At 47.3% G+C, this 26,228-nt stretch overlaps 2 protein-coding genes across 5 annotated transcripts; both read right to left on the reverse strand.

Moving 5' to 3' along the window:
• Positions 1 to 395: 395 nt before the first annotated feature.
• Positions 396 to 22,416, reverse strand: fbxo18 (F-box DNA helicase 1). 3 transcript variants are annotated; one of them, XM_031831777.1, is made up of 22 exons: positions 22,319 to 22,416; positions 22,086 to 22,151; positions 21,709 to 21,873; positions 21,061 to 21,575; positions 20,808 to 20,938; positions 20,584 to 20,719; positions 20,301 to 20,485; positions 20,132 to 20,206; positions 19,955 to 20,046; positions 19,446 to 19,614; positions 19,120 to 19,339; positions 18,861 to 18,948; positions 18,687 to 18,773; positions 18,414 to 18,550; positions 18,230 to 18,326; positions 7,582 to 7,745; positions 7,421 to 7,496; positions 6,988 to 7,182; positions 6,691 to 6,816; positions 6,419 to 6,525; positions 5,737 to 5,871; positions 396 to 1,504 (listed from the first exon to the last, which is right to left on the reverse strand). In XM_031831777.1, exons 2-22 carry the CDS (start codon positions 22,105 to 22,107, stop codon positions 1,337 to 1,339), a joined length of 3,090 nt encoding a protein of 1,029 aa, XP_031687637.1. In that variant the 5' UTR covers positions 22,108 to 22,151; positions 22,319 to 22,416; the 3' UTR covers positions 396 to 1,336. The 3 variants fall into 3 exon arrangements, 2 of the variants coding, with proteins under 2 accessions (XP_031687637.1, XP_031687638.1); XM_031831778.1 differs by having other exon boundaries at positions 22,086 to 22,148; positions 22,319 to 22,380; XR_004210986.1 differs by having other exon boundaries at positions 6,393 to 6,525; positions 22,086 to 22,411.
• Positions 22,417 to 22,534: 118 nt separating this feature from the next.
• LOC109879976 (ADP-sugar pyrophosphatase-like) lies at positions 22,535 to 26,219 on the reverse strand. 2 transcript variants are annotated; one of them, XM_031831781.1, is made up of 10 exons: positions 26,119 to 26,219; positions 24,830 to 24,926; positions 24,659 to 24,726; positions 24,520 to 24,569; positions 24,338 to 24,445; positions 24,109 to 24,204; positions 23,771 to 23,872; positions 23,617 to 23,625; positions 23,465 to 23,518; positions 22,535 to 23,306 (listed from the first exon to the last, which is right to left on the reverse strand). In XM_031831781.1, the coding sequence occupies exons 2-10, from the start codon at positions 24,878 to 24,880 to the stop codon at positions 23,197 to 23,199; spliced, it is 648 nt and encodes a 215-aa protein (XP_031687641.1). In that variant the 5' UTR covers positions 24,881 to 24,926; positions 26,119 to 26,219; the 3' UTR covers positions 22,535 to 23,196. The 2 variants fall into 2 exon arrangements, with proteins under 2 accessions (XP_031687641.1, XP_031687640.1); XM_031831780.1 differs by lacking the exon at positions 26,119 to 26,219 and adding an exon at positions 25,045 to 25,364.
• Between the last annotated feature and the right edge of the window lie 9 nt (positions 26,220 to 26,228).

The raw sequence follows: 26,228 nt of genomic DNA on the forward strand, positions 1-26,228 counted from the left end.
CTGGTGGCGGTGGTATAATGGCTTGGGGAATGTTTTCCTTGCACACGTTAGGTCCCTTAATACCAAGTGAGCAATGTTTCCACGGCCCAAAACATTTAGGCTGTTCTGGAAACAAAGGGGGGTCCGACCAGGTACTAGATGGGTGTACCTAATAAACTAGCTACTAAGTGTATATTCATGTCATAGTCACCAGTCAACTCCATTACAATCAAAGGTTACTTAAACTTCAACCAGTGAATGCTAGCGATGGCTAGCTGTGCTAGCTCTTCTACCAGTCTGTTTTAATGAGTTTTAGCATGGTAATATTTATATATTTTAAAAAGGGGTTATGCAGTAGGTTGATAACGATATCACCAAAGTATGTTGCATTGGACATTTCAAACAACATTCCCAGCTAATGAGAAAACATGGCATTTAATTTAGAGAATGAACAAGATTGGACTAGGCAACCTTAGGGATCATTTGAATGGGTGCCAATGGCAGATTGAGGAATTTTTAAATCCGTACCCCAGTACGATCCATGTTAACATAGAGGGCCAGGAAATAACACCGACTTTAAAGAATTGCCACTTGTAAAAATTTTAACTGTAAAATATCAGCTGTTGTACAATCTGATACAAACACAGGGAAAAAAAATGTAGACATGAAACATTGCAGTTTTGAACACAGACACAGGTCTCATCCCATATGGCAGTTTGCACTTTATATAGCATTCCAAATTAACCACAAAAACTTGTCTTTACCGTTTCCATTAGAGTATTAGCAACTGTGTCTTTATGGAAACAATGGACATGACTTATGATGATGCTTATGTTGTTAACCTCAAAGTACTCAAACTGAAGACAAATGTTTCTTTTGTTATCATTTTAAAAGACATTACTTTTTAAAATCTGTTTTATATGTTAAGTAGAAAATGACACGTAATTAAAGACAGGACTGAAGTTGTGCATTTTCTTTGCTGCAAAATATAACCACACTAAAAAGCAAGACATATCAATATCACAATAATGCCATTCTGCCCCAAACATTTATCCAAATCAGCAAGGAACACACCTTTAGACTAACAGAGATCATGGGGGGCAGCTCTAGGCCAATCATCATCAAGGGTACCACGTTGTCAGTGTCTCTAGGTGCTAGGAGATTGGCTGAGTAATAACTCTGCCCCACACTGTTACCTTCTGGTCCATAATTGGATAGTTCAAATGCCTATTACGCAGACTGATTTTTCCCCCAAGACAACATCAGTGGAGAGGTCCATCTCTCATGTTGTGTGGGTGTGTTTTCAGAACAGTTCAAGCAGCATGTTGAGTTTGCATGTGTACGTGAGCGTGTCCCCTCAGAAGAGAGCCATCAGTAAAGCGTAGTTGATGGGCAGGTTCAGGCGCTCCTCGGTCACTGGCAGGACCTTGAGCAGTTCTGGGGAGGCTAGGAGACTGGCCGTGGGGCCGACACGCTGCAACACACACGCCCCACACATAGGACCTCCATCGTCTGCACTATCCATCTACAACACACAGAGAGTCAAGTTAGTCACACACAATGTCACACCCTCATCCGTTTCACCGGTCTTTGTGATTGTCTCCACCCCCCCTCTTCAGGTGTCACCCATCTTCCCCATTATCCCCTGTGTGTTCTGTCCGTTGCCAGTTCATCTTGTTAAGTCTACCAGCATTTGTCGTCTCAGCTCCTGCTTTTCCCAGTCTCTCTTTTCCTCACCCTCCTGGTTTTGAGCCTTGCTTGTCCTGTCTCTGAGCCCGCCTGCCTGACCAATTTGCCTGACCCTGAGCCTGCCGTCCTGTACCTTTGCCCCACTACTCTGCTAATCAAACCCCTGCATGCCTTGACATGTTGTTTGCCTGCCGTTGCTGTAATTAAAATTGTTACTTCGACACAGTCTGCATCTGGGTCTTACCTTCAAACCTGATAGTACGAACTGGCACTGACACTGACTGAAGCAGCAGACCTGGGCCAGCTGCGTGATGCCATCTCCTCCCAAGGAGCCACCAGTGGGAGGCACGTGGAACTGCTTCGAGGCCTTGTGGATGGGGTTCAAACGTTGCCTGAACGCCATGACCGGGCATTGGACATTTTGCTGGAGCAATTCCGCGGGTTGTTTGGGAGGCAGCCGACCACGGTGGTAACCCCAAAGACCCTCAGTAACCCAGCTGCTAGCAGCGCCATCTCATCGGTCACTCCACCTTCTCTGGAGCCCCGATTACCTCCCCCGGAACGCTTCAATGGAGAGCCGAGCACCTGTCAGACGTTTCTAGCTCAGTGTGCCCTCATTTTCGAACTTCAGCCCTCCTCCTTCCTCTCGGATCGCTCCAAGATAGCCTATTACGCTGATGTCTGGGAGGGCTCTTACCTGGGCTACTGCTGTATGGGAACAACAGCCGGCCATATGCGTTAGTCTGGAGGAGTTCATGGGAGAGGTGAAGAAGGTTTTTGAAGTCCCATTCTCAGGGAGAGAAGCTGCGCAGGACTCCCGCAGTGTGGCAGACTATGTGGTGGATTTCCGAACGTTGGCAGCGGAGAGTGCTTGGAACTAGGAAGAACTGTTCGATATGTTCCTGCACGTCTTCTCGGAGGTGGTCAAGGACGAACTTGCAGCTCAGAAGTTACCTACGGAACTTGATTCCCTCATCAGTTTGACCATACGAATCGATTGGCGACTATGGGAATGACGGAGGGAGAGGAAATTCAACTTCACTCGCACGTCCAGGGATTTCAATTTGCCTCAGAGTCATCCCGGAAGTCCCCACCGATTCCGTTGCAGAAAGAACCCGAGGCTTCCCGACCTTCCCCGAAAGTCGCAGAGGACGGCTGAGTGACCGCTTCCCGATCCTATGCAACTAGGTAGAGCTGGGGTATCGCCTGAGGAACGGCAATACAGGATCAACACGAAGAATTGTCTATATTGCAGGACAGTTGGTCGTTTTGTGTCCTCTTGTCCTTTAAAAAGACCAGGCACACTGGTAGGAGTGAGTACTCTGGTTGACCATATAGAGAACTTTCCTGCTTCCCTTGCTCACCACCTTGTTAATGCCATTCTGCTGTGGGGAAACCAGTCTAAATCTCTCCTGGACCTCATTGACTCTGGGGCCGATGAAAGTTTTTTGGACGCTACCCTAGCTTCCGAGTTGAACATCCACATTCAGCCCCTCAACATTCCCATGGATGTTAGAGCGCTGGTCGGGCACGCTATAGGCTGGGTCACTCATATTACCACTCCCATCAACCTTCGTTTGTGGCAGGGAATCACAGCGAGACTATTCAATTCCTGCTTATCAAGTCTCCAAAGATTCCTGCGGTATTGGGATTCTCTTGGCTCCAGCGATACAATCCCCTCATGAACTGGTCGACTGGTGCCATCATGGGCTGGAGCCGGTTCTGCCACGCCCAGTGTCTGAAGTCAGCGCAACTTGCCCCGGGATGTTTTCCTGGGGGCTCGGACGGTGCCCCGGACCTCTCTGCCATTCCCGCGGAGTACCAGGCCCTTCGGGAGGTGTTCAACAAGGCCCGGGCCACTTCGCTTCCGCTGCACCGACCATATGACTACAGGATTGACCTTCTCCCTAGTACTACTCCACCCCAGGGACGACTGTGCACACTGTCGTGACCGGAGACCAAAAGGTATGGACGCCTACATTGGGGACTTCCTAGCTGCAGGATTTATTGTGTCCTTCGTCCTCTCCCTCTGGCACAGGGATCTTCTTTGTGGAGAAGGACAAGACCCTGCGCCCGTGCATCGACTACTCAATGACATAACGGTGAAGAACCGCTACCACTCATCTCCTCAGCCTTCGAGCCGCTCCAGGGTGCCACCATGTTTTCCAAGCTGAATCTAAGGAACGCCTACCACCTTGTGCAGATAGGGGAGAGGGATGAGTGGAAGACTACCAGCAACACGACCAGAGGCCACTACGAGTATTTGGTCATGCCATTTGGCCACACCAACACCCCTGCTGTGTTCCAGGCTCAGGTAAATGATGTTCTCCACGACATGTTGAACCGGTTCGTCTTCATTGATGACATCCTCGTCTTCTCCCGCTCCCCCCAAAAACATGTGCTCCACGTCCGACAGGTTCTTCAACGCCTCCTGGAGAACCAGCTGTTTGTTAAGGCAGAGAAGTGAGGGTTCCATTTTGAGGCACATCATCGCCGCTGGGTGTGTTCAGATGGATTCCAGGAAGGTGAACGGTGGTGGATTGGCCCCAGATAACCAGATGTTCTTGCCTGCCACCTGGGCTCCTGCCGGACCCTGGCTTTTGGTGGCCCACCATGGTCCCCGAAGTCTCCGCATTTGTCGCCGCTTGCACGGTGCACAAAACAAGACTCCGACAAGCTCCGGCTGGTCTCCTCCAACCTCTGCCTGTCCCTCACGTCCCTGGTCCCACATCTCCCTGGACTTTGTCACGGGTCATCCCCCATCTGATGGCATCACTGCCATCCTGACTGTGGTGGATCTGTTTTCCAAAGCCGCCCACTTCATTCCTCTCCCTAAACTACCCTCTGCCAAGGAGAAGGCACAGCTCATGGTGCAGCACGTCTTCCGGATACATGGACTACCGGTCGACATGGTCTCTGACCGGGGCCCTCAGTTCTGGAAGGCTTTCTGCACCATCACTGGGTCATTGGCCAGCCTGTCCTCCGGATTCCACCCCCAGTCCAACAGCCAGACGGAGCGAGCCAACCAGGATCTGGAGACTACTATACGCTGCCTGGTCTCCGCCAACCCCACCTCCTGGAGCCAGCAGCTGGGGTGGGTCGAATACACCCGCAACACCTTTCCCTGGAATCAGCCCCCGCTTTTCCCAAAGCAGGAGGAAGAGATCATCATTCCCTCTGCCCAGATGTTAGTCCGCCAGGATCGTCGTACCTGGAAGAGAGCCCAGTTGGCCCTCAAGACCACCTCCAGGTATCGACGACAAGCAGATCACCATTGGACCACGGCTCCCCAGTTTATCGTCTCAGGTATGGCTATCCACCCGGGATCTGCCCCTCCGGGTTGAATCCCGCAAACTCTCCCCCCGGTTTATAGGGCCATTTCCCATCTCCAAAATTATTAGCCCATCTGCTGTTTGTCTTCTGTTGCCCAGTACCCTTCATATACATCCCACCTTTCATGTGTCCAGAGTTAAACCCATGTCTCACAGCCCTTTGTCTCCTGTTTCCATCTTTCCCATTATCCCCTGTGTGCCTGTGTCCTCTTTTCATCTTGTTTGCCAAGTTCACCAGCGTTGGTCTCATCTCCTGCTTTTCCCCACTCTCTTTTTGTCACCCTCCTGGTTTTGACCCTTGCCTGACCCATCTGAGCCCGCCTGCCTGACCATTCTGCCTGCACCTTTGACCCAACTCTGGATTACCGACCTGTGCTTGACCCGACTCCTGAAGTCTTGTACCTTTCCCACACTACTCTGGCTATCGACCCCTGCCTGCCTTGACCTGTCGTTTGCCTGCCCTGTGCTGTAATAGACAGTGTCACTTCGACACAGTCTGCATCTGGGTCTTACCTTCAAATCTGATACACAAACTTTGTGAATAAGCAGGAGTTCACCATCTCAACTACAACTGCTACAGTCAGCTAACAGGTCTGACTGGTTAGCTGTTGGTGGAATATGGGCCATTCTTTTAGAACTTCTGTACCCACACCTGTCTGAAATTATCAGGTCTGGTTGAGAGACATTGCAAATCAGAATGTGGTATGGTGGTAGGGAGGAGGAAGTGGGGCCTTACGTATTGGAGTGGCAGCTTGCACATGGCGAGGGGCCAGACGGGCGTGATGTGGTTATGACACTCCCGCACGGAGCAGCATGGGGGCTGGCCCTCGGTCAGCAGGGCGCTGGTCAACTCTGTCCTCAGGAAGTACTCCTGGGGAACAACAGAAAGTTAAAGGGTTATTAACCATGGGAGGAGTTACCACCAGGCTATGGGAGGAGGCTTTCACAGAACACAAATTCAATTGGAACACATTCACTTGCACAGTTACGTGCTCATTTGCGCCACATAAATGTCACCCAAAGAGGAATGAGGCTTTCTCAGAATTACCTTGCCACAACATCCTGCTTCAATGAACAGCTTGTACATTTCTCTGAGAAGGTGCTTGAGAAATAACACACATACAAGACAGAAAGAAAGACTGGGAATAGGAGAGTTAAGTAGAGCGAAGGAGTGTTAGAGAAATTATGGAGAGGATCATGGAGGGGTAGAGGGGGTGGAGTAGAAGAATAGAGAGAGAGAAGTGAAGAGGGATGAGTGTAGTGGAGGGGGTCAGTGCCAGAGGAGGTTGCTGAGGGGAGGACGACTCATAATAATGGCCTGAATGGAATCAAACATGGTTTCCATGTGTTTAATACCATTCCAGCCATTATTATGAGCCGTCGTCCACTCACCAGCCTCCAGTGATCAGTGCTCTCACCCCAGCCAGTGTGAGGATGTTGGTGATGTTCTTGGTGATGACCAGAGAGCTCTTGGCCCGAGTCACCGCCACATACAGCAGGTTCCACTCATCGTCTGGGACGTCACCTAGAGGACAAGGGAGAAAACAGTGGAGTCAGACACTAACATACATTAACCAATGTTCTGATTTGGCGTAGGCCGTAGACCAATGCAAACAGTCATTGGCCTTAGGTAAGAGTTGGTATTTGAATATGGTTTTCCAACTGCCTAATTGCACACACACACACACACCTCCTGAGCAGCTGGAAAGTCTAGGTAAGTTGTGGGCGGCACAGGGGACCTTAGCAAAGTCATCAGTGATCACCACCGTGTCAAACTCCAGACCCTTTGACTTATGGACTGTCCCCAGGATAAAATCTAAGAGATAAAAGAGAGACAGCAGGGGAGGGATGATACAAATGAGAAAGATCAGACTCTAATACAAATACAGCAATTCATAACTCTGTGTCTGTACAGTGGTGAGTGTGTGTGTGTGTGTAGTATGTACCTGTGTGCATATGTGTCTGTACAGTATGTAACTGTGTGTACCTGCGTTTTGGGCCTGTCTCTCTGTGCAGCCGTAGATGCGTTCCACCAGCTCAGGGATGCGGCTGTTGTATTTCTCCACCATGGAGAGTTTGCCCTCCAACTCACGGTCCTCTGTTTTTTTAGCGTAACTCTTCAGTCCAAAGTAGCCCCCCAGACTCTGCTGGGTGAACCTACGGATGAAGCTGTCCTTGATGCCTAGAGAACAGCGAGAGAAGGAGAAGGGAGCACGTTTAAAAAGGGAGAGCTAGTTACACTGCAGAGTAGAGCTAAACCTATTGACGCAAAAGACCCTACCAATAAAACAATGAGCATTGAGAGAGCCAAGGCAGGATACTGTGTTACCAAAAACAGACGTCACATAAGTACAACATAGTAATTCACTTGTATTAGAATTGCAGAACTGAGGCAAGGGGCAGTGTGTTGCGCCACTCACCTCGAGAGCGGTTGTTTTCTGGCTGCATCAGAACCCAAATGTCCATGATTCTTTTCAGCCCAAAATTCTCCACCCCCTGGAGTGGAAAATACATGTCTTACACAAGACCCAAACACGTGTGTGTGTGTGTGTGTGGGGGGGGGGGGTGGATGGACACTCACCCCTACGATGTGCAGCCTACAGCGGGGGTTGGCATCGGTGAGTCTGACTGCTTGGTCGAACACGGAGACGTTAGTGCGAGACAGCACTGCTAACTTACCCCGGCCAGGACTCAACCCTGTAGTCAGGGGACGCAGCGAGTCCACAGCCTTACCCCACACACAGCCTGTGGATCGACAGACAGATATGCACATTAAAGAGCAGGTTGCACTATATATTTCCACAAATCTAACAACGTAGATTGATGATATTCCATCCAAAACAGTCTTTATGCAAAAATGTAATATATATATATAATATATATAAATAAATATATATATATATATATATATATATATATATATATATATATATATATATATATATATATATATATATATATATATATATATACACATGAACCGCACAGCAGCTGTATGTTTAAAATTGTATTGTTTATTAACAACAAATCAATATAGAAAGTACATGAGGTAACAAGTATACAGTGGGGCAAAAAAGTATTTAGTCAGCCACCAATTGTGCAATTTCTCCCACTTAAAAAGATGAGAGGCCTGTAATTTTCATCATAGGTACACTTCAACTATGACAGACAAAATGAGAAGAAAAAAATCCAGAAAATGACATTGTAGGATTTTTAATGAATTTATTTGCAAATTATGGTGGAAAATAAGTATTTGGTCAATAACAAAAGTTTCTCAATACTTTGTTATATACCCTTTGTTGGCAATGACAGAGGTCAAACGTTTTCTGTAAGTCTTCACAAGGTTTTCACACACTGTTGCTGGCATTTTGGCCCATTCCTCCACGCAGATCTCCTCTAGAGCAGTGATGTTTTGGGGCTGTTGCTGGGCAACACGGACTTTCAACTCCCTCCAAAGATTTTCTATGGGGTTGAGATCTGGAGACTGGCTAGGCCACTCCAGGACCTTGAAATGCTTCTTACGAAGCCACTCCTTCGTTGCCCGGGCGGTGTGTTTGGGATCATTGTCATGCTGAAAGACCCGGCCACGTTTCATCTTCAAACAACATGAGTAGAGAAGACGAGGAATAAAATGAGGAATAAAATTCCAGATAGAAGCGGGTCTTCTTAGGAATTATTTTATCCAGTTGATCTTAGAAAGTATTATTTAAGGTAGTAAAGTCCAGAAAATTCGGCCCACCATTCTCATAATTGTTCATTACAACAGTTTTCCTAATGTAATGTGTACGGCTTCTCCACAGAAAGTTGAAAAGCATCTGGTCTATCTCCTTGCTTATTTTACTGTCAAGATATAAAGATAGAGCGCCATATGTTAGTCTAGAGATACCTTCAGCCTTGGTTATTAGGACTCTACCTTTTAAAGATAAGTCTCTAGACTTCTGATCCTTTGTAATGGTTATGCCTAAATATGTAAGTTCTTCTTTTACTGGAATATCATAATATGAAGGGGTCACACAATCTTTGACAGCCATGAGTTCACATTTATTCATGTTAAGATATTGACCAGACGCTTTGGAAAAGGATTGTATCACATTGATCGATATGGGAATTTGGTTAGCATCTTTCAGAAAAAGTGTAGTATCGTCAGCCAGCTGGCTTATAATAATTTCTTTACCAGCTATGGAAATACTTTGTACAGGACTCTTATTTAAAGAATTTGCAAGAAGTTGGGTGATTAATAAAAAGAGTTGAGAGAGAGAGAGAGGAATTAGGCAAGGTTGTCCTAACTCAAATCTAGGTGAGGTGCCATATTTCAATTTGATAGCGCTGTTACCATTTGCAGTGTCTTAACAGCCTTACAGAAAAAATCCAAAGCCAAGTCTCTCAAAGGAGTGGAAGAGGAACTTATGCTCTACTGTGTCAAATGCTTTATAAAAATCAAAAAATATTATGAAGCTATCCTCGGTTATTAGGTCTGAGTCATCAAGTACGTCTAATACTAGTAAGTAATACAGTAACTGCAACTGGATCCTTGACTTCCTGACAGGCCGCCCCCAAGTGGTGAGGGTAGGTAGCAACACACCTGCCACGCTGATCCTCAACACTGGAGCTCCCCAGGGGTGCGTGCTCTGTCCCCTCCTGTACTCCCTGTTCACCCACGACTGCATGGCCAGGCACGACTCCAACACCATCATTAAGTTGGCTGACGACAACAGTGGTAGGCCTGATCACCAACAAGACAGCCTATAGGGGGAGGTCAGAGACCTGTCCGGGTGGTGCCAGAATAACAACCTATCCCTCAACGTAATCAAGACTAAGGTGATGATTGTGGACTACAGGAAATGGAGCACCGAGCACGTCCCCATTCTCATCGACGGGGCTGTAGTGGAGCAGGTTGAGAGCTTCAAATTCCTTGGTGTCCACATCACTAACAAACTAGAATGGTCCAAACACACCAAGACAGTCGTGAAGAGGGCACGACAAAGCCTATTCCCCCTCAGGAAACTAAAAAGATTTTGTTGGCATGGGTCCTGAGGGTAGTGCGTACGGCCCAGCTGCCTGCCATCCAGGACCTCTACACCAGGCGGTGTCAGAGGAAGGCCCTTAAAATTGACAAGGACCCCAGCCACCCCAGTCATAGACTGTTCTCTCTACTCTCTGTTTATCTTATATGCATAGTCACTAACTATACATTCATGAAAATACTACTGAAATTGGACCGACCAACCAGTGCTCCTGCACATTGGCTAACCGGGCAATCTGCATTGTGTCCCACCACCCGCCAACCCCTCATTTTACGCTTCTGCTACTCTCTGTTCATATATGCATAGTCACTTTAACGATACCTACATGTACATACTACCTCAATAAGCCTGACTAACAGGTGTCTGTATATAGCCTTGCTACTCTTTTTTCAAATGTCTTTTTACAGTTTTATTTCTTTACTTACCTACACACCTTTTTTTTCACACCATTGGTTAGAGCCTGTAAATAAGCATTTCACTATAAGGTCTACACCTGTTGTATTCGGCGCACGTGACAAATAAACTTTGATTTGAACAGTAGCCTGTGTAAAGTTGGGTTAATAAACCGTCAATTCATAAACTCATCCTCTGTCTGGACAATTGTTCTTTTATGATCTAGTCCGGTCATTACATTGGGGTCAGAAGTAAAAACGTGATAAAAGTTAGCCAGCTAGCTAGCTGACTTCTGTGGCTAGCTACCATAGGTGAGAACGGGGGTTGAAAATGCTTGGAGGGAATCCGAAAGTGAAGGTGGAGGTAGGGGACGATTACGGCCAAGGAAGTGCATGTGCATGGACGTCGGAGGATCTGGCCTAGGAGGTTGCCAGGACGTCGGAGCCCAGAGGCCGCTTGAGGGAGGACGTTAGAGTGATGGCGGCTGAAGCGGGCACGAGGGCTTTGTTGACTGCTTCACGCGGATTCTGGTGGGCGGACTAGGGGGTGACGTCGACGCAGCGGGAAAAGGAATCTGGGGCTCAGGATGTAAACAAACAAAAATGCCGGCGCCCAGTTCCCGGTTGCGTCCGTATCAGTTAAGACCTCGAAGTATTCCGGTAAGGCGGATTGGGAAGCTTTTCATGCTCAGTTTGAACTGTTAGCTCATTTTAGGGGGTGGTCGAATGAGGATAGGGCACTGCAGTTGGCTTTATGCCTCACGGATGAAGCTCTGGCCTGTTTGATATTGATTAGCCCCGAGGACAGACGTGATTATGGTGCTTTAGTGGGAGCACTGAGGAGGCGCTATGGACAGTATGTACAGCCCGGGCTGCTGCGCTCCAAACTGAGTAATAGACGCAGGCAGCCTGGAGAGCCTCTACGGGTGCTAGCTAATGACATTGAGAGCCTCTCTCGGCGGGCATAGGCTCACATGCCCCCCTCCGTTCAGAGCGAGCTAGCACAGGACCAGTTCATACTGGTCTCTCCTACGGAGCTGCGCGGTACCTACCCAGCTGGCTCGTCCTGAGTCATTGCAGATAGCCTTGGAGAGGGAGCTGGTGTGGGCTGGGGGGCAGAGCAGCCCAGAGCCGGAAAAGCCTGTACGACAGAACTCATTAGTGCTGTGTCACTACAGGCGGCACGAAACACACGCCCTGGTCCCAGGGTCTGCTGCGGTTGTAGCCAGCCAGGCCATCTGTGCCAGGTTTGCCACATGTCCCCCAGAGCTCAGGGAAACGGCACGGGGTCCGCATAGACCAGGTAGTGCGGACCCCTGGCTTTCTGTCCCAACCACCATCTTCAGGAGGAGCCCGCCGGCACAGACGGGGAAGCAAGGCTCCTCTTCCCCCAGAAGCAGACGAGGGCAAGCTGATGGAGCCTGTTGTGGTGGGCCGGACCTGTGTTGGGGACTTTTGATCATGTGCCTGTCACTATGGGGGGGGGGGGGGGCCTTGCTCGGCCCTAGTGATCACTGGGTCCACAGTAACCCTGGGGAGGCCGGATATTATGCCAGGTTGGACTCCGTGTGAACCCACAACTGTGCAGCTCCGCACAGTCACAGGTGAGCTGGCACCCATGAAAGGGAAGGAAATAATGACTCTGACAGTAGGGGGCAGGTCTGTGCATTATCCTGTGTGGGTGGCGGCTGTGCAGGAGCCTTGTATCCTGGGGTTAGACCTAAATGGGGGCACACTGAGCTTCCAGGGAGGGGCGGCAGTCACCATGGCAGCCCCTAATGTCACATTCACTCAACCCAACAAACCCTTAACTCCAACAGTTAAACAGCAGACACTCATGGCTTGCCCCCCCCCTCCCCCACATCTGTGTGTTACATTCCCCCAGCTACCTCCACGACACATCCCTCCGTGAGCCCGGGCAGCACCAGCCCAGCTACCCCAGATGGGAGAGGAGAGGACACTGTCTGCAGTGAGGGAGATATGGGGGAGGAACTGTGTTCGTCTTGACCCCGAGCAGCAGAAACGGTTGTGGCAGTTGCTGTTTCAATTCAGAGACAGCTTTGCACTGAGGAAGTAAGGAAGAGGTTGGTCAGACTCATCTGGGGCAGCATGAGATCGACACACGTGATGCTCGACCCACCAAGACGCGTCCCCGCCATATCCCGCTGGCACGCCAGGAGGCGGCAGACAAGGCTGTGTTGGAGATGCAGTGGGCATACTTCATCGAGCCCTCAGACAGCCCCATGGCCAGTCGTCATGGTTCCTAAGACGGGGGGCAAGCTGAAGTTCTGTGCGGACTACAGGCGGCTGAATGAGGTAACCAGGAAGGACTCATACCCCATATCGATGAGTCGCTGGACCTGTGCAACGCTCCAGCTACTTTTGAGCGTTTGATGGACAGAGTGCTGGATGGCTTCCCCCAACAGCAGTATCTGGTATACCTCAATGACATCCTGGCCCATGGCAGCTTCATCCAGTCAGCCCTGGTGGAGCTACAGCGCGTGCTGGAGCGGGAGGCTGCTGCAGGTCTGAAGCTCCACCCCGAGAAGTGCCAATTCATGAGGAGAGAGGTGTCCTTCTTGGGCCACCGAGTGGGGAAGGAGGGGATCAGCACCATGGAGGATAAGGTGGGGGCTGTCCGAGACTGGCCAACCCTCACTGACCAGCGTCAGCTGAAGAGCCTCCTGGGCCTGGCCTCGTACTACAGGAGGTTTGTACGGAGCTTCTCAATCGTCGCTGCTCCCCTGAACCGCCTGCTGCCGAAGGACAAGGCCTTCACTTGGACAGTGGAGTGTGACGATGTCTTTAACACCCTCAAACGTGCCCTGATCGAGTCCCCCGTGCTCGCACCCCCTGACCTCACTTTGCCCTTTATCCTGGACACAGACGCGAGCAACGTGGGCATGGGTGGGGTGCTGGCCCAGGTGGGGGAGAGAGTGGTGGCGTACTTCAGCAAAACATTTGACAAACATGAGCTCCTGTGAGCTACTGTGAGCTACTGTGTCACATGAGCTACTGTGTCACCCGGCGGGAGCTCCTTGCTGTTGTGCCTTCCGTCAAACACTTCAAGTACTACCTGGGTGGCCAGCCCTTTACTGTAAGGACTGACCACTCTGCTCTCCAGTGGCTCATGTCTTTCAGAGAGCCAGAGGGGCAGGTGGCTCGCTGGTTGGAGGAGCTTCAGCTGTGTGGTGCACAGGGCAGGGGCATGCCACTCCAACGCTATGTCCCGTTGGCCCTGTACTGCAGACGTCTGCCGCCACCATGAGCAGAGAGGAGGAGGGACGGGAGAGAGCGCTGTGTGCAGAGGAGGGGGTCTGTGCCACTGTGTCGGGCGAGCGGGCCTGTCTGCTGTGAGCTGCAGACTGTCGACGTGGCTGAATGGGGGCAGCAGCAGCAGGGACGGGACACAAACCTACAGCCAGTGCTACGTGGGTAGAGGCGCAGGTGAGGCCACCACGGGAAGAGGTGACAGCGCTCTCACCCGCAACCAGTGTTGTGGTCAAAGTTTGAGAGACTGCGGCTGGCTGATGGCGTGCTACAGCAGGCATGGAAGAAGTCAGCTACGGGAGAGGAGAAGTGGCAGGTGGTGGTCCCAAAAGTATTGTGGGAGGCTGTGCTCCAGAGTACTCATGGGGGGGGTGGGGACTGGACACTATGGGGTCACAAAAACACTCCGCCGCCTCCGTCAGGGCTTTTACTGGGGGCAGCACAAGAGGGATGTAGAGGACTTTTGCGCCGCTGTGACAACTGCACAGCGAGGAAGGGCCCCCCAGGCCGCTCCCATGCTCAGCTCCAACAGCTCCCGGTGGGGGCTCCCATGGAGAGGGTGGGAGTGGATGTAGTTGGGCCGTTCCCCACCACAGACAGTGGAAACCGCTGGGTGCTCACGGCCATGAACTATTTTACAAAAAATGGCCCGAGGCTTATGCTCTGCCTGACCAGGAGGCAGAGACCATCGTCGACACCCTGACCGCGGGGATGTTCAGCAGTTTTGGAGCTGCAGAGTCCATCCACAGCGTGTGTTCGCCACCATGTGTGAGAGGCTGGGTATGCACAAAACCCGCACTACTCTTCTCCATCCTCAAAGTGACGGCCTTGTGGAGCGCTTCAACAAAACGCTTGGACAGCAGCTCGCCATCGTCTCTGCCAAACACCAGCGTGACTGAGACAAGCACCTGCCTATGGTCCTCATGGCATGCCGCTCCGCTGTCCAAGACTCCACCTCCTGCACGCCTGTCCTCCTCATGCTGGGTAGAGAGATCCGCACCCCTGCGGAGATGGCGTTTGGTCGGCTCCTGGATAGGCCTGGAGACAGCCCACACCTTCGCCAGAGAGCAGCTGGTGAATGCAGTTATGAGGCAGAAGAGGAACTATGATGGGAGCTGGTCTGGGTCTACAGCCCCCTAAGGAAAAAGGCAGATGCCCCACAAACCAACCGTGACCAACTTGGGGCATCGTTCATTTATTTGGCATGGGCTACGGCCAAACAGTAGCCTGTGTAAAGTTGGGTTAATAAAATGTCAATTCGTAAACTCAGCCTCTTCTGGACAATTGTACCTTTATGATCTAGTCCGGTCATTACAATACACACACAACTATTTTCTCCATTTGAATTACATTGATCAAAAACTCATACCAACAATATATGCATCTCTGATGTCACGAATGGAACAGCCTGGTGGTGGTGGCAGTGAACTACAACCGCTGTTTATCGGCATGCACGTTTTGTCAAAATGCGAGAAGATGGGAAGAAACCGGCTCGTGAGGATAAGGCGGGCAGACTGGGCCAGGGGAACACCTGGTGCTTCAGTCATATGCGGGGCTCAATTTCCCCCTCAACGATTGCTACCAACAGTGGAAGAGTGATAAAAAAAACAATGCTAGCCGGCTAAGTGCACCAGGCCATGCAAAAAACAAACTGGCCCACTTACACGTATATAGCATGGTGTTTGGGGATGGAATAAGCTCGCTAACGTTATCTAGCAAGCAAGCTACAACAACTCCAACAGAATACTGGACGTTTTACAGGGGGGAAAAAATGTAAAAAACCAATCTGATGTAATTGTTTATTTCAAGGTATGCCTCTAATTTTGTTGAACTGCCCGACCTTTATTTCACGATATTACCTGCAGGATTTCATGGTAGCTAATGTTTGTGTTAGCCATTATATCTAGATTGACTGCTGCTAGTGGTAGCACTCAGGTTAGCATGTGGATAGCTATAGCTACCATCTGCCAACAAGAGTTTTAGCCGGTTTGGTTAAAGACGTTTAATATCTACTGTGACGGTGAAGGTTTATCTTGATTTTGTTTAACAGTAGGCGAAATACTGATGTGCTGAACTGCTTATAAGTTGTTTCAAGGCTGCTGGTAGGGGTAAATCAGGGGTGTAAAAGGAGCTATTCTAAAAGCTTACGAGCTGTATTTCTTTTTATTTAAATTCAACCTTTATTTAACGAGGCAAGTTAAGAACAAATTTACAATGACGGCCTACCGGGGTTACAGTGCCTTGTTTAGAGGCAGAAAGCCATATTTTTTTCTTTACCTTGTCAGCTAGGGGATTCGATCCAGCAACTTTTCGGTTACTTGCCCAACACTAACCACTAGGCTACCTGCCACCCCTGTATAAGTGACTAAAAAATGTTTAGCTTAGTGACCAACATTTTTTTGTTTTAATTTTGTATTACTCATCGATATGATGTCGGTCTTCACCGTCTTATGTGGACAGTGGCTTCACCCCTCGTGTAGTGCTCCCCTTTAGGTCACTTTTCCGACATATCTTCGGTCAAGTAAAATATACAATTCTCCCAAAATAGAAATGTAAAGTGATGTCGTATTGGGACTGTTTGAAGGATGAAACAAATCACAATGTTGAATAGCAACCTAATTCTGTAATCTTCCCTTTACAACAAACTGATCTAATCAGAACCAAATAAACAAATAAGAGCATAGTCGTCATGGAACACCATGGATATTTTACCGGTATGTTTACACAATTCAGAAAATCTACTTTAGACCGAGAAATATGAAGTAGGTGGACAAAGTAAACAACATAGTGGGTCACTTTCAGTGACAACTAAGAGCGATAAAGCGTGAGGATAAACTCCTTTGTTTTGGTCCCATACCTACACGCTCTAAGAGCAAAAATTTAACCCATGTGAAAATGCTGTGTGATGGTGTGAGAGCGAAGTCATTCATCTTGCTAAACGCAACGTAATTTTGCTGAGTCAACCTTCAAAAGGCCCAGTGCAGCCGTTCTTATATATAATTTCTGGGTAATCATGAAGTCCTTTACTGTCATAGTTTTACATTAAAATGGTCACAAAGAAACATACCTTTTAAGCAAATAACTATTTTTCAAGCAGGAATGTTGCTGTCTGAGTTGGGAGGGAAGGGCACCAAAGCGGTGCATTAACCACAGAGTGGATCAATCCCCCGAGCGGAGTGGTCTAATGGGAGGGATATTTAATCTGAAAGTAGCTGTTATTAGCCGAGAGGTTTGGAACTCTATTTGTTATTATATTAATATATACGGCCTGGTGATGTTACCAGGCAAGCCAAAACTCCACCCGGGAAAGTGACATTATCAACAAAAATCACAGTAGCAATCTTTCCCCATTGAAAGCTGTGCAGCCAAGCCTGAAATCAAGCAATATGGACACACATAGTTTAAATTTGGATTATAGCTCCTGTCCAAATGTTGTGAATCATATACTATTTGGCCAGTTTATTAGGTACACCACCTCGTTCACAAAAATGGTTCACTCCTACAGACAGTGAGATTAGTGTCCTTGGATTGCTACATAAAACAGGCAGACAAGTCATTGCGGAATTCAGAGAATAGAATCTGCAAAACGAGTGACCTAAGAGACTTTGAGCGTGGTATGATCGTCGGTGCCAGGCGTTTCGGTTCCAGTATCTCAGAAACAAGAAGTGGCTTTAGTGGGCACGCAATCACCAACAGTAGACAATTGAGTGGGATTTCTTTTTTTTTTAACAAAAAAAAACAAAACATTTGCCTGGTCTGACGAATCCAGGTTCCTGTTGTGTCATGCTGATGGCTGAGTCAGGATTTGTGTCCATGGCCCCATAGTGTCTGGTATCAACAGTACAGGTTGGTGGCGGTGGTATAATGGTGTGGGGAATGCTTTCCTTGCATACGTTAGGTCCCTTGATACCAAGTGAGCAATGTTTCCACGCCCCAGAGAATTCAGGTCGTTCTGGATGTAAAGGGGGGTCCGACCAGGTACTAGATGGGTGTACCTAATAAACTAGCTACTATATTCATGTAAGTCACCAGTCAACTCCATTACAATCAAGGGTTACTTAAACTTCAACCAGTGAATGCTAGCGATGGCTAGCCATGCTAGCTCTTCTACCAGTCTGTTTTAATGAGTTTTAGCATGCTAATAGAACATTTTTATATTTTAAAAGGGGTTATGCAGTAGGTTGATAACGATATCACCAAAGTATGTTGCATTGGACATTTCAAACAACATTCCCAGCTAATGAGAAAACAGACATGCCATTTAATTTAGAGAATTAACAAGATTGGACTAGGCAACCTTGGGGATAATTTGAAATGGGTGCCAATGGCAGATTGAGGAATTTTTTAATCCATACCCCAGTACGACCCACGTTAACATAGTATAGTGGGCCAGGAAATAACACTGACTTTAAAAAATTGTCACTTTTACAATGTTAACTGTAAAATATCAGCTGTTTGTTGTACAATATGTTACAAAACACAGGAAAACAGATTTGACTGCACCAGGCCTTTAACTGTCAGAGTCCTGTGTTCCTTCACTCACCGTCTTGTTTTCCTCCTACCAGAATCTTCTTCACTTTCTTACACACTTGGAGAATCGTGGCTCCAATATAGGCAATCTCCGAACCAAACCGAAAGCTCTGAGAAGAGAAAGAATACCTATTCAATACACACACTGAGCTTTTGTGTAGTGAGTATATACCTGAGTGAGGGAGAAGTGTGTGTACCTGGGTGAGGTAGTAGAGGTGTGTGTGTTCCACCAGGTTCAGGGCATTGACTGCTCCTCTGAAGGTATAGATCTGCTGATGAGGGTCTCCCACCAGGATCTTCCCACAGTGCTGAGGTAGCATGATGTCCATGATGGCTAAGACACACACATACACACACTTATCACGGACCTGCTAACAGACATGCTATCAGGTGAGTGGTGCCTGGTGCAGGTGTAATGTAGACCCAGGTTTGGTCCAGGTGTGGTACAGTGGTGTAGTTGAGTCGTGTACCTGGAGTACAGTCCTGTGCCTCGTCTATAAAGATGACATCATACTTGTCCAGTGTCGGCCTCTGCAGCTGCCACAGCTTCAGATACCCTGAAAGACATTCAGTAAGGACCCAATCCTAAGACACTGACATATTATTATGGAGTGAATAAGCAAACAGATCGTTTTTGGGCTTACCATCGTGGGTCATGTGGTGTGCGTACTCCCTGGTCTCTTCTAAGGCAACCATTTTGTCCCAGATCCTCTGGGCATCCCTCGCAAACATCTGAAAAATAAAGGCCAGTTTGTTCAATTGTGGAGATGACCGGTGTGTGGCATGTTTGTGTGATTATCGGACCAAAATGGAGGAGAAGTTTGTGTTCTGGTGTGTGAATGTGTGTGTGGGGGATGTTTCTTTGGGAGAAGAGGTGTTTGTGGATTTGGGTATAACACTTACCCTTTTTGCATTGCAGTCAGGCACGGTCATTTTGCCATGTGTGTTTTTGTACGTGTTTGGGACGTGGTTGGGGGTGATGTGTGTGTCGGCCGAGGCCATGTAGGCATTGAGGGTCAGGGTGACCACCTTGGCGTTGACAAAGCCCCCGCTGCCCTTAGGCAGCACCCAGGCCACAGAGAAGGGCTTCACGTTACTAGACAACTTCTTTAGCTCCTGGTACCTGGGAGAGAGAGGAGACTGGGTGACTGATTGAACGGCTTTACTGAAAGACTGACGACAACAAGACATACGGAAAGAAACTGTTCTAGACCGACAGATAAGCAGACCTCTTTCCGACGGCCCCAAAGGCCATGGAGTGGACCGTCCTGCAGTCCACATTGCTGGGGAAACAGCGCTGGGCCTGGGTAGCCACAGACTTGTTGAAGGCCATGTAGAGGAAGTGGTGGTGTGGCCTCTGCTGGGCATACCGAATCAGGGTGGTGGTCTTCCCTGTGCCTGGAAGACAACAACCTTTAACCCCTACACTACATCACAGCAGGAACATTCACACATAGGGCACAATCAACAGCTCACAATGTGGGCTTTTTTTGTGAAGTGGGGTGGACCATTCGTGTGTGTGTGTGTGTATCAACTTGAACTACTCTGCAATTGTCACAATATAGAAAGAGTACTCTCATCCTGAACTGATGAACCAGACTGAGCTGAACTGACATGGAGAGGGTGCCCTCTAGCAACAATTCAGGAAATGCTAGCAAAAGTACCAACTCTATATCTAACTTGTTTTCTGTAAAAACACAGCTGTGGCATGATGTTGTTAGTAGTGGTCTGGCGGTACCTGCGAAGGCCATGATCTTGACCACGTGGTCTCTATGGATGTCGTGGTTGAGGATCTGCTGCTGTTCGTGGGTCACCTGAACCTGGGCTCTCCTGGGAGAAAGAGGACTGGGCATGAGACTCAGGTTATTACTGATTCCTTCAAAATACTTCCTTCCAGAAAGATATCAGTCCTCACCCACTCTGATTGGTTATTGCTGTGGGCAAGGCATTCTCCATCAGGTGAAGGACATAGAAGATGTTGTAGTGCCACCTGGAGTGGAGGAAGGAGAACCGTCAATGTCCGCCTGTCTATCCATCTGTTTGTGCAAATCTATCTTTCATCTCTATATAACTTCCATCTTGACCTGTTGCTGATGTTGATATCGTTCCTCCTCATGGCGAGCAGCATGGTTGCCATGGCGCTGAGGTACTCCGTGATGGCGCTGGCTGAAGGGAGACAGCCTCTGAGACAGACCACCAGGTCCAGAACATCTCCCACACCGTCACACAGCACCAGCATCAGGGCCATGGCTGCCCACGGGTTAGGGCCCTGACAAACACACACACAGTCCAATCAGATAAGCTCAGAAGTATAATAGTAGTTTCAACCGTGTGTGTGTGTGTGTGTGTGTGTGTGTGGCTACATACCCCCTCGATACCCTCCAATTTGGGGAGTCGGTGTTTAATGCAGGCCTCAGCCTGAGGGAACAGACAATGTGTCCTCACACTCTGTAACACTGACTCAGGCTTCACCTTCTGACTGGGCTTATACTGGGCCATGAACCTGGAGTTTTTTTTTTAAACACACACGCAATAGATCAGAAATGAACAGAAATGGCCCAAAGGAACAGTTTACAGTAAAGAGTCCTTACTCGACTATATGGAGGATGCTCTCCTGGTCGTCCTTTATGATTCTATGGGTTTCCAGGATGGCGTTGATCTCCTTCACGGCGTTGATCTCCTTCTTCGTGTAGCGGTAATACAGCTTCTTCCAGGGCACAAACTACACACAGGGCCCAAAGACACAACCCAAAATAATGTATAAAGCACATCTATTAACATTTTTACACTAGCTTATCTTCATAACTTTAACCCTAACTTCCTCCCCCTGTCCCAGGCTCTCACCAGTGACTGGGTCACAATGTTCCTCCAGCGTTGGCAGACCAGGCTGACGTTACAGTAGAGGTCCTCAGCAGGCAGGAGGCTCAACACCAGCATCAGCACCTCCTCTGGGAGGTCGTCCACGTGACCCTGGGGATGGGCCAGGCCCCTGCTGCTTCCCAAGAGGCCGTAGAGGGCGTCAGGCAGGGCCTCCACCTCCTCCTCCTCATGATGATTCATTAAGGCTGGGTCTGGATCTGACCAACAGCGCTCAAACTCCTTGTCGTCCCCAAACATGTCTGTTGTCAGCCCCTCCAGATAGTCCACCTTCTCATCCTCAGGTTCCTCCTTCATAGAGGTGGCTAGTGCCTTCTCCTCAATGGTCTCAATTTTGGGGATGAGCTCTCCATTGAGTCCCTCTGTCTTTACGGAACCTGAGCCCTGGGACAGGGCTGCTTTCTGAGGACTTAACACCTTGACCACACTGATCACAGGGAAAAACTTAGTGATCCCTTGCTGCTTCTTGTCATCACGTGCATCTGAGATCCAGGGAAGATGAGAAGAGGGAGCAAAGGGAGGGGATGACAAGGTAAATGATGTGTGTACAAAATGCTACATCATCCCTTCAAGTCTCAAGAGTTTAAAAAAGCTAGACACACAAATGTGCAGTACCTCTCTTTCTCTTTGTGGGTGTTCTGGGGTACAAACCCCGGTAGGTGTCTGAGTTGCTGTGCCTACGAGTGACGGAGTGGGGCTGTGTGAGGGGTTGGCTGCCCTCTGGTCTCCTACTAATTTCACGACACTCCTCTGAGTTCAGGTGCCTTCGCTTGGCTTTTCCTGCAACATCACCAGGGCTGTGAGTATATCTCTACTACACGCTCTCACACACCTTAATGACACCAGTCCTGTGTTATGGGTCAGTACTGAGGAGAATGCGTACCGATTAACGTCGTAGAGTTAAGCATACAGATGGGTGAGATGCATTAGAAAGTTACAGTAGTTGGCTAGCTAGCAATTGCCATTTACCATCCTCTGCCAAGCAGCATTACCTTTAGTGGACGACTCCATCATGTTGTATCAAGAACAGCTGCTGATGTCCAATCTTTCGTTTCCTGCTTTTTCGAACAAAATAAGTAATCTAAATGTTAGCGTATATGCTACATGCTAGCTAGTGTGAGCAGCCAAACAATCCTACCCGGTATTTGGCTAGCCCGTGTTTATATCAGCTAATGTACAGTGCTAAGTAAAGTTCGCTTGTGGATTTAGCCTGTTAGACATTCACCTTTTTAAATAACATTGAATATTACTGATATAATGTCGAGCATTCGTTGTTGTTGATAACACAGCTAGCTAAGCGTTTATTGGCTACTTGGTTCTTCTTTGGGGAATTTACGGAGGATCAAGTTCAATGTGTTGCTTGCACAGCGCCTCCCATTAGTCAGTAGGAGAATAGCAAAAGGCAAAAGAGGCTGAAAATAAAAGTAGGTCTACATGTTGCTATAAGAATAACATGTTTATTGACATCAAGTTCATTCAATTACTGAATTTCTAAATAAAATGTGAGGATCATCTGCATGTCAGCCTTATACCAGTAAGGAGACATCTACACCTATGCCTTGGTCTAACAGGGCATTGGTGTGAACTAATGGATGTAAACATAAATGCACAAAACTATTGCCGTTGCGAGTAACATCTTTCAAGGCATATTATTATAACAGTACCTTTTAAAAGTTATTTTACAGTGAAGCTTAGTCATTTGAGTTAGTGAAAGTTAGGAATGTTCCAGTATGTACTCATTTAGCAATTATATTCCTATCAGTGTAAGAATTTGTATTATCAGACAGCATGTAATATCACATTAATCACAAATATGGTATCTAATTAGGACTATCCCCACAGGTAAAGGTGCATAAAAGCGGTTGGTCTTGGATAATACAAGCTGTAGGGTAACACTCCATGAATCTCATTGACTGATCCCCAAGACAACAGCTTAAAGCCACAAAATGGCCACCCTGTTGACAGTTTCATCCCTGGCTTAGTCCATATTCGTAGTGTAACAGAGAGACGACAACAAACGAGTCGGCAACCTAATGCCCTCTCCCTCTATTCACACCCATCTAGTCTACTCTCTCCACTTTACTTTCTCTTCCCATCCTTCCCTCACTGTTTGAGCACTCGGAGTTCATTGGGTTTAAAGAAGGCCTGGGACATCCCCATGCCGTAGATGTAAACCTTAGAGTCCACCACAATCTTCTCCTTCTTCATCAGGTCTGTAGGAGGGGGGGGGGGGGGGGGGGGGGGGGGGTTTATACAAATATGATCTCTTCAGGTAGCAGAATATAATAACTAACAATATGCTTTTCTGTCTCAAATTGGATTCCATTATTACTTAACAATTGTGAAGAAGAAACTTCAAATCGTTCCTCACCATCAATTTCCCTCTGGAATTCATCAAGAGGTAGAAGAAGAACTTCAACAAATTCTGGAAGTAAAAGAGAAGCCAGAATACGATTTAGTTCAATGTTATTCTAATAGTGGAAAAATAACTGAAAGTGTGATTATAAAGAAAATAATATTTACCTCCATCACCTGGAAACAAGTAAAAGAGGGAGGAAAGCAGAGAAATAAGTACACATTTAGGACAACATGTAAAATACATATCAGCTTGACAATACATAAAAAAAAAAAATCATAACAGATTCATAACATTCCAAGAGCGTGACCCGTAACTTACCCAGTTGCTGTGTGGGGTTGGTGTTTTCAAGGTCATCTCCATTGATGTTAACCATGACGATCTGTGTGGTGCAGTTAGAGAGGCCAGGGTCCAAGCAGGTCACTGCGAGGTCAGGACAAGAGGGAGAGGAAAGGGGAAGGGGAGTTCAAACTTGTAATCTGCTGTGTGTTACTGCCCCACTAGTCACTGACATCATACTGCACTCTCACATGCCCAATGGTAAAACTGGCCACTCAGAAGATCACAGGCATATTGAATGTCTCTTTGCTGATGGAACTGGTACATTGACATAATCTGCCCTGTGTTTTGAGAGTGTGTGTGTGTTCATAAGACCTTACCTGGGGTGACTCCTACCACCTCCCCCTTGTAACCAGTCTCCTCCTTCAGCTCTCGCAGAGCAGCAATCTCTGCACACTCACCCTCGTCAATCAGACCTGAGCAACAGCAAAAACACCCATAGACAGCAAACACGGATATCAGAACACAGCAGGCAAAATACAGCAATGACAGACCTACATACACTGCGTCTGAACAGAATTTTGAGATGTGACTGTAAACCCATGTCACCTGCAGGGAACTCTAGGGTACAGCACCCTATTGGTGGACGGAACTGCTTCACCATGACAACGCAGTCTTTGTGGAGGGTCCTCTTCAGAAGGGCGATGATTCCCACACCTGGAATAAAACACAGGAATAAATGTCTATAATGTCACTGCTTATCCATCAGTATGAAATGTATGTACACACACCATCTGCTGCATTGGCCTGTCTGGTTGTCCTTTTCGTAGTCTCCCAAGTTCTATTGAAAGACAAAAATGAATTGTAAAATGGAGAAGGGAAAAAAAGGTGTTTATCAAATCACTTATGGAACTCTGAGCTGTTCCATACCTTGTGTTTCCAACAGGGTCCACATAGGTGGTCTTCTCAAGTTTCAACCATTTCCCAGATGCAATGACCTGAAGAGAATACCATTGAGTAATGTGATATTCCTAAACTTAGAGACTCTTGTGATAGGCATTTGCACCACACAATGTGCACGTTATTGTATAAAATATCTACCTCCTCTTTTACAACGTTAGGTATGGTTGTCGATTTGGGAGGGCTGCTCATCTTTCCAGTACTGTTCTCAGGGAAATGGATGGAGGATTTTGTTTGTCTGCCCAAATCCAGAAATGTTTTTGATTACATGCATGAGTTGATAATTCATAGAGGTATATGCAATGCAGATAGTTATACATAAACTTCATGGCAATTGCCTGCAACAAATACTCCACCTGTGGAAATGGTTCCAATCATTTTTCCCCATAGTGGATTTTAGAATCCCTTCAAATAAGGGCTGGCATGACGTTTTGATCAACATGTATCTCTCTCATGGACAAGGTGACTTTTGTTAATATATTCAGCTTTATTTACTCTGATTCAAAAATGCTAGTTAACGTCAAAGTAGACATCTTGCAAGACTCCAAATCCCTTATATTGATAAACATCACCTTGTCTGAGAGAGATTTACACAGTTATCAAGACACAAAACACAACTGACCAGAAACACAGCCCTTATTTCCCTTACGGGAAAAATGAAATGGTAGAACAACTATTGGAACCATTTCCGTTTGACAGCTAGGTTTTATGGGTATTATGACTCATACTCTGTGGTACTCTATGATTCGGTTTGGCACCGAAGTAATTGTGTATTGGCCATGACAATGAAATGGTATATTCTGAATCAGGGGTGGATGGAGAATATTTACACCCTTTTTAATAGGTTAATTTTTCATTGTTCCCTTTTTTAAATTCGCATTTCAATTTAAAACGATTTTTTTTAGATTAAGAATATACCATGCTTGGTTAAATAGTTATTGACGAGAGAAGCTAATATCCCACATACAAAACGAACTTTACCTCAATGCTGAACTGAACCATTTAACTACCAGCTCACTAAAATGTCGGGTAAACAACGTTAGTTTTGAGAAACCGCACAGAAAACCGGTAGACCAAGTTGATGTAATTGGATTCAACATTCTGTCTTGAAAAGAACATTCACACTATTTTGTAGGCATTAGTTTGAGGCTGTAACTTTGCAAACTAGTTAGCTATACCAAGTAAATGTCTATTACTGCCTGATTAATCAGACTACTAAATTAGCTAGCTACCAAGCTAATTTCTCCGCACCATTGTGAGGGAAGTTTCTGATGAACTTTAAACATCCTTCACCATGGAGAGGAATTTAGTCCGCTAACTCATTCCTAGCAAAATCCCACATGCTGTTATGTAAATATTCTTAAAACATATCAATATATATATTTTTAAAGCATAGTTTCTTCTAAATTGGATACATGTGCAGTACTCACATGAAGATGAAGTGATTTTAGCCACAAGTCAAGTTAAAGAAGTGAAGACTCCCTGAGGGAAAAAAATTAAAGCCCCCAACATTGATCACGCCTACGTGTGCAACGCAAAA

The sequence above is a fragment of the Oncorhynchus kisutch genome, linkage group LG9, assembly GCF_002021735.2.
Source record: "Oncorhynchus kisutch isolate 150728-3 linkage group LG9, Okis_V2, whole genome shotgun sequence".
Classification (NCBI taxonomy): Eukaryota; Metazoa; Chordata; class Actinopteri; order Salmoniformes; family Salmonidae; genus Oncorhynchus; species Oncorhynchus kisutch.